General features: G+C 43.6%; 1 protein-coding gene across 1 annotated transcript; it reads left to right on the forward strand.

Annotated features, from left to right (window-relative positions):
- Positions 1–1,055: 1,055 nt before the first annotated feature.
- On the forward strand, positions 1,056–14,883 carry MATN3 (matrilin 3). The gene is made up of 8 exons (XM_006767602.2): positions 1,056–1,089; positions 1,209–1,775; positions 4,611–4,736; positions 5,424–5,549; positions 6,910–7,035; positions 9,950–10,075; positions 12,001–12,111; positions 14,219–14,883. Exons 1-8 carry the CDS (start codon positions 1,056–1,058, stop codon positions 14,272–14,274), a joined length of 1,272 nt encoding a protein of 423 aa, XP_006767665.1. The 3' UTR covers positions 14,275–14,883.
- The last annotated feature ends 135 nt before the right edge of the window (positions 14,884–15,018 follow it).

Raw genomic sequence — 15,018 nt, forward strand, 5'->3', positions numbered from 1 at the left:
AACTGGCTTCTCTCTAAGCCTCCTGACCTGATTAGGCCCAGCAGCTCCGTGGCCACCTCTGCCGGGGTGAGAGTGGAGTGGGGTGGGGAACCCTCAAAAAACTTTGGTGAATGAAAAAATGAAAGAGAGGTGACCAAGAGTTTGACAGGGACGTGGGATTGGTACCGAATCTCCATCTCTGCTTCTTTAGACAAGAAACACCCAGAGTTGGAAGTGTAGTTAACATGCCTCAGTCAGACGAAGTTGTCATCCCTCTCTCTACTTTCAATGTAGCTCAGGCTAGTTGGGCCCTCAAGTGCACTAACCATGCATTAATGACCAGCTAGAGGGAGACTTAGGGCTGCTCTGGAGCAGTGTTCACCCCATGGGAGTGGGCAGGGTGGCGTGCAATGCGGCTGCCCCGACAGTTCACCTTGCACACTGTTCAGGGACACTTTGCCCCATGGCCTCAGGTAGCCAAGGCGCCCAAGCAGGGTCTGGAATCCACTCGTTCCTGGGAGTCAAGAGGAACCTTGAGTACAAAACTTGAAGCGAAGGGATGCGGTTCTAAGTGAAATTTAAGGGCTCAGCCAGCCTACAGGTGCGATATTGGGGTAGGTAGCCTTAGAGTAGCATCAATTTCCAGCCCCTAGTGCAGCGGTTCTCAACCTGTGGGTTGCGACCCCTTTGTGGGTCGAACAACCTTTTCACAGGGGTCGCCTAAGACCATCGGAAAACACATATATAATTACATATTGTTTTTGTGATTCATCACTATGCTTTCATTATGTTCAATTTGTAACAATGAAAATACATCCTGCATATCAGATACTTACATTGGGATTCATAACAGTAGCAAAATTACAGTTATGAAGTAGCAATGAAAATAATTTTATGGTTGGGGGGTCACCACAACATGAGGAACTGTATTAAAGGGTCGCGGCATTAGGAAGGTTGAGAACCACTGCCCTAGTGGGAAAATTAAATGATGTAATTCACAGCCTTGTGTGACTTCTCATTAGGGGATTCGGAAGGCCTAGGGGCTCTCAACATCCAAAGGGAGACGGTCTTGGGGAATGGGGAAGGTAGCCGACAGTGGTCCATTGGGAGGTAGCGGATGCTGCCCTGACTGACCTCCGGCCTCAGAGCTGGGGGTGAGGAATTGCTCCATTTCTGATTGTGGTCAGATCACTGCTTAGTCACTTCTGTTCCCCACACCTTCCTTGCAGGTTTTTGCAAGAGCCGACCACTGGACTTGGTGTTTATCATCGATAGTTCTCGTAGTGTACGGCCCTTGGAGTTCACCAAAGTGAAAACCTTTGTCTCCCGGATAATCGACAACCTGGACATCGGGGCAGCGGACACGCGGGTGGCAGTGGTGAACTACGCCAGCACCGTCAACATCGAGTTCCATCTCCAGACCCACCTGGACAAGAAATCCCTGAAACAGGCCGTGGGGCGAATCGCGCCCTTGTCCACAGGCACCATGTCGGGCCTGGCCATCCAGACAGCCATGGAGAAAGCCTTCACGGTGGAGGCGGGAGCCCGGGGACCCAGCTCGAACATCCCGAAGGTAGCCATCATCGTGACCGATGGGCGGCCCCAGGACCAGGTGGCCGAGGTGGCGGCTCGGGCGCGGGCGGCCGGCATTGAGCTCTATGCGGTGGGCGTGGACCGGGCGGACAGGGAGTCGCTCAGGATGATGGCCAGCGAACCCCTGGACGAGCACGTGTTCTACGTGGAGACCTACGGGGTCATCGAGAAACTGTCCTCTAGGTTCCAGGAAACCTTTTGCGGTAAGTCGCTGCCACTAGCAAGGATGCTATAGTCAAACGTTATGAAGCAGAAGAAAGAAAGAATTCTCTCCTTTTTCTTTTTCTTTTTTTTTGGGTGGAAATTTTAGGGAAAGCTTTAAATAGAAGCAATGCTTTTTGTGTCTTTTTTTTTTTATTACCAACTTAAACACACTTTGTTGGTTTAGGAATATAGAGCTGCCTTCTATATAACTTGGACTGCTCCTAAAATCTCCATGTTTGCATTAGAAATGGGAAGGTCTGGAAATAATCCTGGGTAAATGATCATGCTGTTCCCTGATGGGGTCAGAGAAAAATAAAAATAAAACACACAAGACTGCTCTCCTCCCTCCTGCCCACCCCTGCATTTCCCCCGATATTTTCTCTCGTTTACCATGTCTCGAGTTTACAGAACTCCTCTTGTTCCTGCAGAAGACAGGGCCCGCGTGTGTCCAGGCGGGGGCCAGGCAGCCTGCTTCAGCGTAACTGGCAGGCAGAGTGGACATTCAGTGATGCTCCAGCTCTGAGGTTCACTTCTTTCTCTGACTATTCTTCATGGAGGGACAGGATCAGGAATCAGGAGACTGGGATTTCAGCTCACTTCACAGGTAGAAGGAGCAGGGCTTGTTTATTTTATTTTATTATTTTTTTTAAAGGGGACATCTGTAATACTTTCAACAATAACAATTTATTTATTTTATTTTTAAATCTTTATCTGAGGATATTTTTCCCCACTGATTTTTAGAGAGAGTGGAAGGGAGAGGGAGAGACAGAGAGAAACATTGATGTGAGAGAGACACATTGATTGGTTGCCTCCCACATGCCCCAGGAGCCTACAACCGAGGTACGTGCCCTTGACCGGAATTGAACCCAGGACCTTTCAGTCCACAGGCCGACGCTCTATCTATTGGGCCAAACCGGCCAGGGCTTGTTTGTTTTTTTTAAATCCTTCTGTTACTGTCATTCTCATTTCTTCCTTTACGATGGAGTTTGAAATCGGAATTTTTAGCATGAATTAGCCACATTCATACATCTGAATCCATTTGAGGCTGGAGTTTATTATTAGTCACTGATCAGAATTCTGAATGTGGGACTTATACTATATTTTTTATTTTATTTTCAAACTCATTTTTTTATCTATCATCTATATCTATCATCATGCTTTATTATTATTATTTTTTGTCATTTGGAGATAATCTTTTGGAGCCCCCTATGGAAGTCCCCAAGCTGGTGTAGACAAATTTCTAGTTAAGGTGAATTTTAAAATGTAGATACTTTTTGCTGTATAACCTATTCCACATTTATTTACTTAACAGGCATTTATTGACCACTGATGACACAATTTGTCCCTCCCTACCATCAAGCAGTAGGTTGGCGGTGGGGATGAGACAAACCAGTGAAGTAATAATTACAACCGTGTATTTCAAGGAGACTCTATATCTAAACAAAGGGAAACTCAGCCATCACCCGTCCGTCAGGAAATGGGAGATGAAGCTTGGTCTGGAGCTAAGCTTGGCCTCATCTCAGCCAGACCTGGCTGGGATCCCCTTGTCTTTCCTGTCCCAGGACACTGGGCTCTCGCTCACAAGCAGTCGTTGGTTTTGGTGGCATCTACTTGGCATTTATTGGTTTTCCCAAAGGAAAATGGCCGTCTTTCTCCCAGGAAGACCCCCTGTGCTTGTGGGTGGGTGAGAGCTTGCCAGAGAGACGTTGGTCTGTGGCAAAGTTGGCTCTCACAACCAGCACCTGGGGTTGGGCTTGACGGCCATAGAGTAATAAGTGGTGAGCGGCGATCTTTTCCTTCTGGTACAAAGGACCTGCTTGTTCTGGGGAAAAGACTGAGGAGCAAAAGCAGCTTGTTGTTGTTCACGGACTAGAAAGATCATCCCATGAAAAGGCTCTTCTTGGGAAAATATGAGGCTTGTCCTCTTGCCAAAGCAGTGGAGGCTGCTTACCTGCCCCAGGGTTCCCAGCCCCCTCCAACAGAAATGACTAAATTCACCGAGTCTTCATCCAAAACATCTCACCAGGAAAACAAGCCAATGACATATGAATGGCTCTAGAAGGGAAAAGGTGGAGATGCAGTTTAGCTGATGGAGTCGAGTTTATTTTCTTTTTACCTGTTTGTGTTATAGCGACAGAGTTCATTCTCCTTACTGATATCAGAGGCCCTGAAGTTGCCTATGTTTAAGTTTGCTGCCTATTCAGAAGGCAGTTACCTGCACTGCCATTCCCCACTGTTAAGTTCATATATGCCCACGTGTGAGCGAGTTCTAGGCCTAGAGGAATGCGCCTGTGTATGAATTCTGTTTAGACACACCCCGTAGAACCCCCAGAAACCAGATTCCAGCGGCAATGGGACAGTCAGCTCATAGAACTTCAGGAAACACATGATCATCTCCCCTGTTTCTGGCTTAGGGAAACAAAAGTTTTTTTTTCATGGGTAGGTGGATATGTTGAATGACTATCCAATTGACCCATAAGAATTCTCTTTCTTCTCCTCCTCCTTCTCCTCCTCCTCCTCCTCCTCCTCCTCCTCCTTCTTCTTCTTTTAACTTTTTAACAAAGTAGTATTCCATTGTATAAATGGAGATCTGTAAGCACTCCTTCTTTTTTCTTCGAAAGTTAACAATAAGATCTGTGATTTAAAATTAGTAACATGACTAGTTTAAGGATGGTGTTTCTAGCCAGGACAGAAACAAATAGTCAAAATTGGCAGTGAACTGAAGATGGAATCGGAAAGAAACCAGAGAGCGATGTCTTTTTGACTTGGGAGAAAGTACCTGAAATGTTTACGTGTCTGTCGTCAACTGACTGTTGTCCATTTCCTTTGCACAGCAGTGGACCCGTGCATGCTTGGCACACATGGGTGTCAGCACGTGTGTGTCAGTGACGGGGACGGCAAGCACCACTGTGAGTGCAGCCAAGGGTACGTCTTGAATGCCGATAAGAAGACCTGTTCAGGTGAGGCCTGCTTACGCGATGGGGGCTGAACGGAACTTAGATTCGGGGACCTACTCTCCAGGTTTCGGCCTGGCCTTGTGCTTTTCTCCTAATTGATTTTTGGCTGATGTATTGTTGTTTAGCAAAAGGAAAATGAGAAGAAAAGTGAGGGAATGCATAAATCAGCCTATGATGGTACAACATTCTTGGTCCTTTTGAGGGTTTGGAATTTTTCATGGATTTTATTTATTTACATGAAAAGCTACCCTTTCCTCTTTGTGGCCGTAGTGCTCATGGGGTCTAGAAGAAAACGTAGAGAGGGCCTCGCTCATGGGGAATGGGAATACTCACACCAGGCAATGAAGAAGGAGATCTAGGCCCACTTAAATCCTGGGAAGAAGTTTTTGAGGGGAAGAAAATTTAGAGATCATTTCATTTAACTTACTTATTTTAAAGATAATGAATTAAGACCCAAAGAAGGGAGACTCACCCAGGCCTGGGGGCTGTGAGTAAAGAGCCGAGACCAGAAAGTTGGTTCCCAGTTTCCAGCCCCGTAGCTTTCCTATTGTGCTGAGCTGCCCACAGCTGTGTTTGCGCATGTGTGTATGTGCGTGTGTGCATATGTGTGTGTGCATGCATCTGTGTATGGTCTGTAATTATTGATTCACGCTTCCATGTGTTTACATGCGTCCTGACCATTTCTGATAGCCATCGATAAGTGTGCTCTGAACACTCATGGATGTGAGCACATCTGTGTGAACGACAGAGCTGGCTCTTACCACTGTGAGTGCCACGAAGGTTACATGTTGAAGGAAGACAGGAAAGCGTGTGCAGGTACGCGGGAAGGAGGCTCCACTGCTGCCACCTCTTTGTCTGCCTGGCACTGTGAGCAGTGGCGGAGGGCGGGTCACACTGATGGGAAACTTCATCTGTTTTCCTCTCTTGCCACCCTGGCTTTTCCCACCTCTAGGTCTTGTGAGAAAATGTAGGAAAGGCCGTATGTATGTATCGCGGCCCGCCTGTGGAAGAGAGTTGTTCATTCCTTCTCTGTGCCAGCTCTACCAGTCCTTTCCGAAGGCTAAAGACAATGTAGTCAGCTGAAATCAAATAACACCCCCCACGATACTTATCACTTACAAAGGGGAAATCATAGTGGGGTAGTGGGGAAACCTGGCAGACACCAGTTTCGCCAAGTGACCCAAGTTAACATCCACAGCAGGGACATAGAGTGACATCACGCATCTCCTGACACCGTGTACGGAGGCCACAGGAGCGCTTCTGTGGTATTCTTGCTAAAATTTCAGAATCACGAGGAAACATCAGACCAAGCCAGACGGAGAGATACCCTACAAAGTGTCAGAGTCATGAAAGACAACGAAAGGCAGGAATATTACAGATTGGAGGAGACTAGAGACGGGGCAACTTAGTGCAGTGTGGGATCCTGGGCCGGAGAAGGGACACTGGTGGAATAATTGGCAAAATTTGAATGCTTAGTTAGATTAGTAATGAGCTAATCTATAGATTAGCTAATAGTATTGTATCAGTGTTACGTTCCTGGTTTTGATAATTACACTATGATTATTTAATATGTTAACATTTGGGGACACTGGATGAAGAACAGGACCGCTCTGTTCCATTTTTGCAGCTTTTTCATACACCTGAAATTATTTCAAAGTGAAAAGTTTAGAAAGAAAAAGAGTAATTAAAAAAATCTCATGGCAGTTCAGAGAATAAATGCACTGAGTGCATTTGGGTCTTTAGTTCTGATGCTGTTCTGAGTCAGTGGGTCTCCTTTGGACTCAGTTTCCTCACTTATAACTACACTTTCTTCAAACTCTATGTCTTTCTGAATCTAGTATAAGTAGCTACCCAACTGTTGGTATTGCTCTCATTCAGTAAAGTACAAATAAACCTAAAAAGAATGCTTTAGAAAGCATTTTATGATATATTTAGACTATAAAAATTCAATCTAGATGGTTCTGAAAAGGAGTTGGGAAAGTAGAAGAATGAGTACTGTGTGTGTCGGATTTTGTTGAACTCAGCTGGCTTCCTGTAAGAGCAAATGGAACTGATGCCTTTGAAAGGGGTTTGCTTCTGACATGTTCTGGCTGCAAATGAAATGTCCGTATACACGTAATATAGCGAATGTTTTTATTTTGTTGAATTTCTTCTCTCCTGGGCTTTTGTCTGGCAGCTCAAGATCAATGTGCTTTAGGGACACATGGCTGTCAGCACATTTGTGTGAACGACGGAGCTGGGTCCCATCACTGTGACTGCTACGAGGGCTACACCCTGAGTCAAGATAACAAAACCTGCTCAGGTAAGGCACACTCAACAAACTCTTTCACACTTGGCTCCTTTCTATGGCAGGGAAACCAACTTGCAATTTCCTGAGAGAGATTCTTCAAGGCAACTTAAAGAGTAAGGCTGCAGACCTTCTACTGTGCTCGCAGACTAAGGCATGCGTCGCTGACAGGGCAGTGAGCTCAGCAGAGTCAGCAAACAGGGATGACTTCAGAAAGTGACTGGGCAGTGGGTCGGGAGTGGGGGATATGAGGAAAGCTCCGTGAATGGAGGGTCCTCATCCAGGAACATTTTGTAGCTCTGTACACTGGGGGCTTGTAAAGCAAATGGGAAACCTTAGAGGAAGTCAGTTGGACAGGAACTCTTTAGTGTGATAGGCTGAACTGATCTTTTTCCAATTAAAACTTGGCTTTGAACTCTTCTGTGGCGTTAATCTTAAAGCTGGATCATGTTAGTAAAGGAGACTTTGTAAACGACTGAATGAGACCCACACGGATCTTCCAGTAAGTTTGCGGCAAGTCGCTCCCTGACACTCTCTAGATGATCAATCTTCGAAGCATCTGAGACTTGGCTAGCGCGCCCATGCCCGAACTCCAATCCTCATTAACTTGATTTAAACGCACTGGCAGAACACAGTGGCATTTATAATGTAAAAACACTCCTAGGAGAAACTTCTAGCTCTCCAGGTGGTGTTTAGTTCTGGCATATTTTTTTTTAGATTTGATGTATAGTTTCCTCTCCCTTGAGGAGATATATTGGGTGTCCTTTACAAGAGGGATCAAGGGAAATGGCTATCACCAATTTCTTCTGTGAAAAAATGGGATCAATGAAAGAGAACTGAGCACCTATTTTGTCCCCAGGACTGCTAAGCACTGTTCGGATATAAAGCATAAGTTTCTGCCTCTCTTTACGGGCTGGGTACAAAGAGACCCAATGTCTAAAGTAAGCAGAGACAAAAAAAAAATGTAAGCAGAGACTAAGTAGCCAGGAGAGGGACTGATGGTAACTAAGGGCTGGGGATGGAGGCCATGTCCACTTGTTATCTCTAGTCAGTGTCAACGTAAGAAACGTCCAAACCTGTAAGAATTTTTATGAATTTATTTGTGCCAAACTGACAATTGCTGGGAAGCAGAATCTCAGTGGGTAGAGAAGATGCTCCAGAAAATGGCAGTTTTACCACTTAAAAAAAATTGATTTGACAGGGAGAGACAGATAGACAGACCGAAAGACATCGATGTATGAGAGAAACATTGATCAGTTGTCTCCTGTAAGTGAAGGCAACCTGGGTATGTGCCCTGACCAGGAATCAAACTGGTGACCCTTCAGTGCATGGATGACGCTCAACCAACTGAGCCACACCAGCCAGGGGTCACCACTTACCTTACACATTAGAATCGGAAGACGTAAGGGAGTTACATGAAGTCCAGTGGTGATAGATTAGGGAGGCTGGAGAATGCCAAGTGGGGAAATCTCTGCGTTTGCATACAAGTAAAAGGAATAGACACATACTTCTTTTCCCTAGGTGGGTAGAGGATAGTAACATTAGCATGATAATAACAATGAGGGGATTTGTGATCTCCACTCTGGTGCAGTGGTTGTGCTTTGAGGGGTCTGGAAAAAAGAATTACTTTGATATTCCAAAGGCATGCTATCAGGCATATTATCTTCCATTCAAAAAGACAACGGACAGCCTCAGTTAAGGTGAAGGTTGACCTTTGTTGGGAAAAATACTGCCCTAGAACATGACTACCTACCGTGAACTGCTTTTAGTTAGAAGGTTTTAATTTCAAACTCTCCTATGTGGTTATTTTCCATCTCTGCGTATGGAAGGCTACCACACAGGCCTCCCCTGAGCTTGTCAGGTTTAGTATGTGGCCCCTTTTCCGTCCACATGAGCGACACAGAGGTGGTGGGACTGACGGTGGACCTTGGAGGATGGTGACAGTTTGATGGAGGGTGGAGGATGGACCAGGCAAGGGGACTGGCTTGTGCTGGCTTGTCCAGGGCGGTAGGGCTGTCAGGAGGGGTGCACTTCTCAATTCGTGACCAGTATCCTACTTGGTAGTGTAAGCTGCCAGGAACACTGAAGTCCTGGGAAAAGGACACAAAAACAAATGTACATTTCAGCTAACAGATGTGGAATGAAGGAACCTTCTATTGAAGAAAACCCACAAAACATCAAGGGCAATTTTCAATCTAGGCGGACTACTTCTGCAATACTCCCACTAAACAGGACAGGCAGATTAACTTGTCCACAGTCACTCAGCTAATGAGTAGCAGAGCCAGGATTTGAACCCACGTACTTGCTCGGGGATACATGTGCTCATCACATGAAGCTATACTGTCTCATGGTGCAGGGCACAAGATAGCAAAGGGAGGTAGAAGAGAAAGACAAGATGGCGGACTCATACATGTCATCATCATCGTGTGTGTGTGTGTGTGTGTGTGTGTGTGTGTGTGCAGGCCAGTGCTTTCTGTCCCACTTTGTAAGCCATCAAAGGCAGGCCCTCCATCATTCGAGTCCTTTTTGTGCAGCATCAAATTTAGCTCCATGTGTAGGTGGGTCCCTAATAATAATTTAGTGGTGGTGAAGAAGCTCCATGTATGTTTGGAGGCATTGGTGGTCATCAGTAAAGTTCTGTAGGTGAGTTCTGGAGTATAATCAAGACTCAGTGTAGCTCCAGTGCTGCGGGTAGGAAAACAGAGCAGCACCCCCAGATATGGGCAAGAAAAAAAAAGGAAAGGGGTGTATGCAATCAAAGGCAGGCGAGGGGATGTGAGATATGAGACAAGAAAGTAGGCTTTCTTCTTGTGGAACAGGGGAGACTTGTTGCTGTTGACACTTGTTGGGATCGAACCAAAGCCTTTTCTCCCAGAAGTCTGCGCTTCGTTTCCCGTTGTAATTTGTGACTGTTTCTCTTCCTGGTCAGTTCTTGACAAGTGTGCTCTGGGCTCTCACGGTTGCCAGCACATTTGTGTGAGTGATGGGGCCGCGTCCTACCACTGCGACTGTCATACTGGCTTCACCCTGAATGAAGACAAGAAGACGTGTTCAGGTAAAGACTGGCCCTTTAATCCTATTTCATTCAGTAGGACAACCTAGGAGTAAGCTCTTCTCTCTCAGAGTCTGAGGCACGTTCTTCCTGTTGGAATTCCTCAGGGGTTCCCACTTGGCATCAGAATGAAATGATTCTACTCCTTCCATGATCTGGTTTCCTCGCTCTCTCTCTTTCTCTCTCTCTCTCTCAAATTAAAAAGCAAAATCACTCTTGGGCATTTTTTTTTTTTTTACTCCTGGAAAATGGGATTCCGATGTGATTTATAATGGCTTAGGCTCTGACCTCATTTGCCCAGTCATTCACTGAGTTATTTGTTCAGCAGCTGTTCATGGAGCTACTGTTACATGTCGGGTACTGTTAGGTCCTGAGGAAGGAACTGGAGAGAAACCAATGTTTTGTAGTGAGCAGTGTACAAGTCTTGCACTTCTTTTGTTAAAATTTACTCCTAAATCTTTTATTCTTTTCACTGCTATTGTGAATGAGTCCATCTCCCAACTTTCAATTGTGCTCCATCGAAGTTGTCTGGTTTTCTATCGGATCTGTTAATGAGAACATCCCACTGAGCCCCTGCCCTCACAGAGCTTAGAGTCTCTCAGGCAACATACACTGAAAAAGTATCCTAAGTACCAATTTTATCCTCTGTACTGGGATGCTGGATGGGGTTGTACTGCATCCAGTAGCTATATTCTGGTTTACTAATTGATTGAGATGGGATTTGAGCTGGCCTTCCCTAAAAGGTTCAATAGGGTTTGGACAGGTAGGTAGATTCTATTTAATCAAGCGTGTTTTGGTCCCCCGGCCCTATATCATATCTTTGTAGAATGTGGGAGAACATGTAAGCAAAGGCCCACTGCCCGTCCTCAGGCAGTAGTGCCGCTCCATTGCAAGGTTACACTTCAGACCTGGGAGGTTATTCTTATTTCTATTAGCAATTTCAGAGGCTATGAGATTGAGTAGGAATAGCTGCCTCACTGAACTTCAGAAAGAAACAGGAGTTAGCATTATTCTTCTCCCGGGTTCTTTGATTAAATGTCGATGCAACTTTAGTTCCAAAGTGTTTATGGGGTGGGGGGCTGGGGGATGGGTGCATGCTGGAAGGGGCCAATGCGGGGGAAAAAGGGGATATATGTAATACTTTCAACAATAAAGATTAAAAAAACCCACCCAAACCCGAAGTATTTACGGGTAAGAACTCTCATTTTAAACAATTCAATAGAATAAGAGTCCACATAGGAAATCAGGAATTATCTAGTTTTAAACCTTGAAGTATTTTGGCTGCACAAATAGAGGTTTTTCCTCATTTTCATTTTTTAAAAAAAATATATTTTATTGATTTTTTACAGAGAGGAAGGGAGAGAGATAGAGAGTTAGAAACATCGATGAGAGAGAAACATCGATTAGCTGCCTCCTGCACACTCCCCACTGGGGATGTGCCCGCAACCCAGGTACATGCCCTTGACCGGAATCGAACCTGGGACCCCTCAGTCCGCAGGCTGATGCTCTAACCACTGAGCCAAACCGGTTTCGGCGCATTTTCATTTTTTAATGAGGACACAGTATCACAAGATTAGTTGTCTTATCTCTGCGTTCTTGGCTTCCCGCTACACTATCTTTTTAAAAATTTACTTTGTATCATGGAGAATTTCAGGCAATCACAAAAGTACAGAGAAAATATAATGAGCTCACGTATAGCCATCACCCAGCTTCGACAATTGTAGCTTTGTCCCCAGCATTTCCTAATTCAGTTTCTTCTGCTCATTAACATTCCAAAGTGTTTTGTCCTCTTTGCGTGTGCTCCCATATCCTTTTACCTTTCAGAAAATGCATTTAGGTAAGTCCTAAAAATGGAACTATCATGGATTTCCAGACTTGCTATGATTTCTAATTAACCACAGCATTTCATGTCCTGTCATTGTCATCAGCCGTTCAAGAAGCAGCAAGACTCACCTCCATAAGAGATGTTTGTGGGTGCGAAGCCACACTGACATTCCAGAACAAGGTCATCTCGTATCTGCAGAGACTGAACACCAAAAATATCCTTTCTGGCAGCTTTTCTGCTTAAAGCTTGTACCTACCTGGGCACGACAATGAGCCCAACATTTTAGGATATTTCACAGGATGAGGGCCCTCCCTATTCATTAGGTTTTAAGATGAGCAATAGTAAGACTGCACAGCGTTTATTTTGTAAACTGAGAGTTTCTTTGAACGGTTTTAAGAGACCATTTCACCCATTTAACATTGACATGGAAAAGCTACCTGTTTCTTTCGCTCGTGTTTTTCCATAGCGGTCTCTGCTCCCAATTGAGCTCTTCTTTACAGATCCAGCTATTATGCTGTGATGCCCGTATATGGCTTCTAGGGAATCTGGCCATGCATAGAATGAGTCAGCTGATTCATGGGGTGTGATCGCTCAGATAACACCCAGCTGTAACACCGGCTAGCCACGCCGTCAAAAAGCAGATTTGAAATGTACCATGTTACCATGTCAGAAACTTTCAAGATCAGCTCTTTAGTCGAAGTTGTGATTCAGGGAAATTACTTGTTTAGTGCGGCTCAACTTAGCAACGCTGTTCCTAGGGGTCTTAGAGGAGTGGCATTCAGATTGTGATGGGGATCCCTGAGGAGGGTGCAGAGACTTTCCAGGGGTACAGTGGATGTGTGTGGGGGAGTGAAGGGGTGGCGGACAGAATGTTATCAAGGATCAGTTTCCAAATCCTTCGCTTCCTTAAGTTGATCTGCCTAAGATGCTACTTGGGGTGAGTTGCCATTCTCTTTTCCTCTCTCTCACCTCTGTATCCCCATTCTCCTAACTTTACCTAAACCTCTCACGTAGCCTGAATTTTTGTAAGGTGCATTTCTTGGGAACGATTCAAACAAAGGGGCAATTCAACAGATTTTTAAACCAAGGCTTCATAAACACGATTCCCCCCACCCCAATCCATACCATTAAGAGATACCTTTCCAGCCGAGACCGGCTTGGCTCAGTGGATAGAGCGTCAGCCTGCGGACTGAAGGGTCCCGGGTTCGATTCCAGTCAAGGGCATGTACCTTGGTTGTGGGCATATCCCCAGTGGGAGATGTGCAGGAGGCAGCTGATCGATGTTTCTAACTCTCTATCTCTCTCCCTTCCTCTCTGTAAAAAATCAATAAAATATATTAAAAAAAGAGAGAGATACCTTTCCAATTAAACTTTACCTTTTATTTGTAATGGTTTTATGTAAAAATTTATACCTTAGTTGTTGTTTGGATCCATTATGTGCTCATAATAGCTGTATTGATAATTCAATCCAGATGATTAAAAAAAATTGGGGCCTTATGGTCAAAGAAATTTAATTGAAAGGTAATTTCAATATAAATGTGTATGCTTGTTTGTGTAAGTTTACTTCAGAGAAGTATAACAGAGTGACCAAGAAAAGATTTCTGAGCCCTGACCGGTTTGGCTCAGTGAATAGAATGTCGGCCTGCAGACTGAAAGGTCCCAGGTTCGATTCCAGTCAAGTGCATGTATGTTGGTTGTGGGCACATCCCCAGTAGGAGGTGTGCAGGAGGCAGCTGATCATGTTTCTAACTCTCTATCCCTCTCCCTTCCTCTCTGAAAAAAAAATCAATAAAAATATATTAAAAAACAAGATTTCTGAGATTCAAAGATGGATAAAATTCTGTGAAGAAAGTAGAAAGGAAATACAAATTCTTTTGTTTTAAATATTTTACTTTAGAAGAATACTAGGTATCTATCTAGTATGCTTTTAATGTTACATGGGGTACATTTGAAAGATTGATTTAAATTTCATTTTAGAAAGTCAATATTTATAACAGCATAAATTATACTAGTGTATTTTGTAACTAAAACTTATGAAAATTTTCATATAACTTAAATATGCACAAGACACCACTTATTTGTTAAATATTTTAGGGGGCATATGAGCACAAATGTTTGAAGACTACTGCTTTATATCATGCTTTCTAAAAAAAGAACTCCTGAGTTTTAGATTACATTAGACTTGAGAAAACATTTTTACTCTTTTTATTTATTTACAATGGAATGTAATTATTTTCTTTTATTTTGTATTGAAGTGTTTGAAAGTGTGTGTATGTTTTCTAATGTCAAAATAAATGGTGTTGGCCTTAACAACTAACCACTTGATGACATTTTGGAGAAGTTGCAAGCAAATGAATATGGACAAATACATCATTAAGCTGCTCAAAATTTTCACCCTGGCCAGTGTGGCTCAGTTGGTTGAGCATCATCCAATCCACCAAAAGGTCGCCGGTTCAATTCCAGTCAGGGTACATACCCAGGTTTTGGAGTCCCCACTAGGAGGGTATAAGGCAGCCGATCGATCATCAATATAAATGATTTTTAAAACTGCTGAAAAGTTTCACCTGGAAATATAGAGAACTTGCTGTATTTAATACTTCTGTATGTTCCAATGGTGCTAATTATCTGCCATTAAAATGCTTGAATTAGTGGAGACATAGTTTGAGAATCTTCTGGAGAATCAGTATTATTTTTCTAAGGAAACAAATGTCCAGATCCTTAATTTAATGCAAACTTTAGTGTCTTTAAGTTATGACTATGAAATGGTTGGTAGGAAATAGAGTGAAAAGTTTAATATTTCTTTACTAATTGAGCCTTTTCATTTTTCTTTCAGTTCCCAAGTTCTCATTCTATTCTTAAACACAAGTATGTTATTTCTATAATTATATTCATATTATATATTCATCACAGATATTTTAAAATGTATAATATATAAAGAATAAAAATCACCTGTACAAAACAACTAACAGTTTGCTATTTTTTTCCCAGTGTTCTTCCTTTATCAATGTACATTTTAAAATTCTGTTTTTTAAAATATTGAATTTATTGGGGTAACATTGGTTAATACATATATAGAGGTTTCAAGTGTACAATTGTATGATACATTATCTGTGTATTGTTT

The sequence above is a fragment of the Myotis davidii genome, unplaced genomic scaffold (assembly GCF_000327345.1).
Source record: "Myotis davidii unplaced genomic scaffold, ASM32734v1 scaffold238, whole genome shotgun sequence".
In the NCBI taxonomy this organism is placed as follows: Eukaryota; Metazoa; Chordata; class Mammalia; order Chiroptera; family Vespertilionidae; genus Myotis; species Myotis davidii.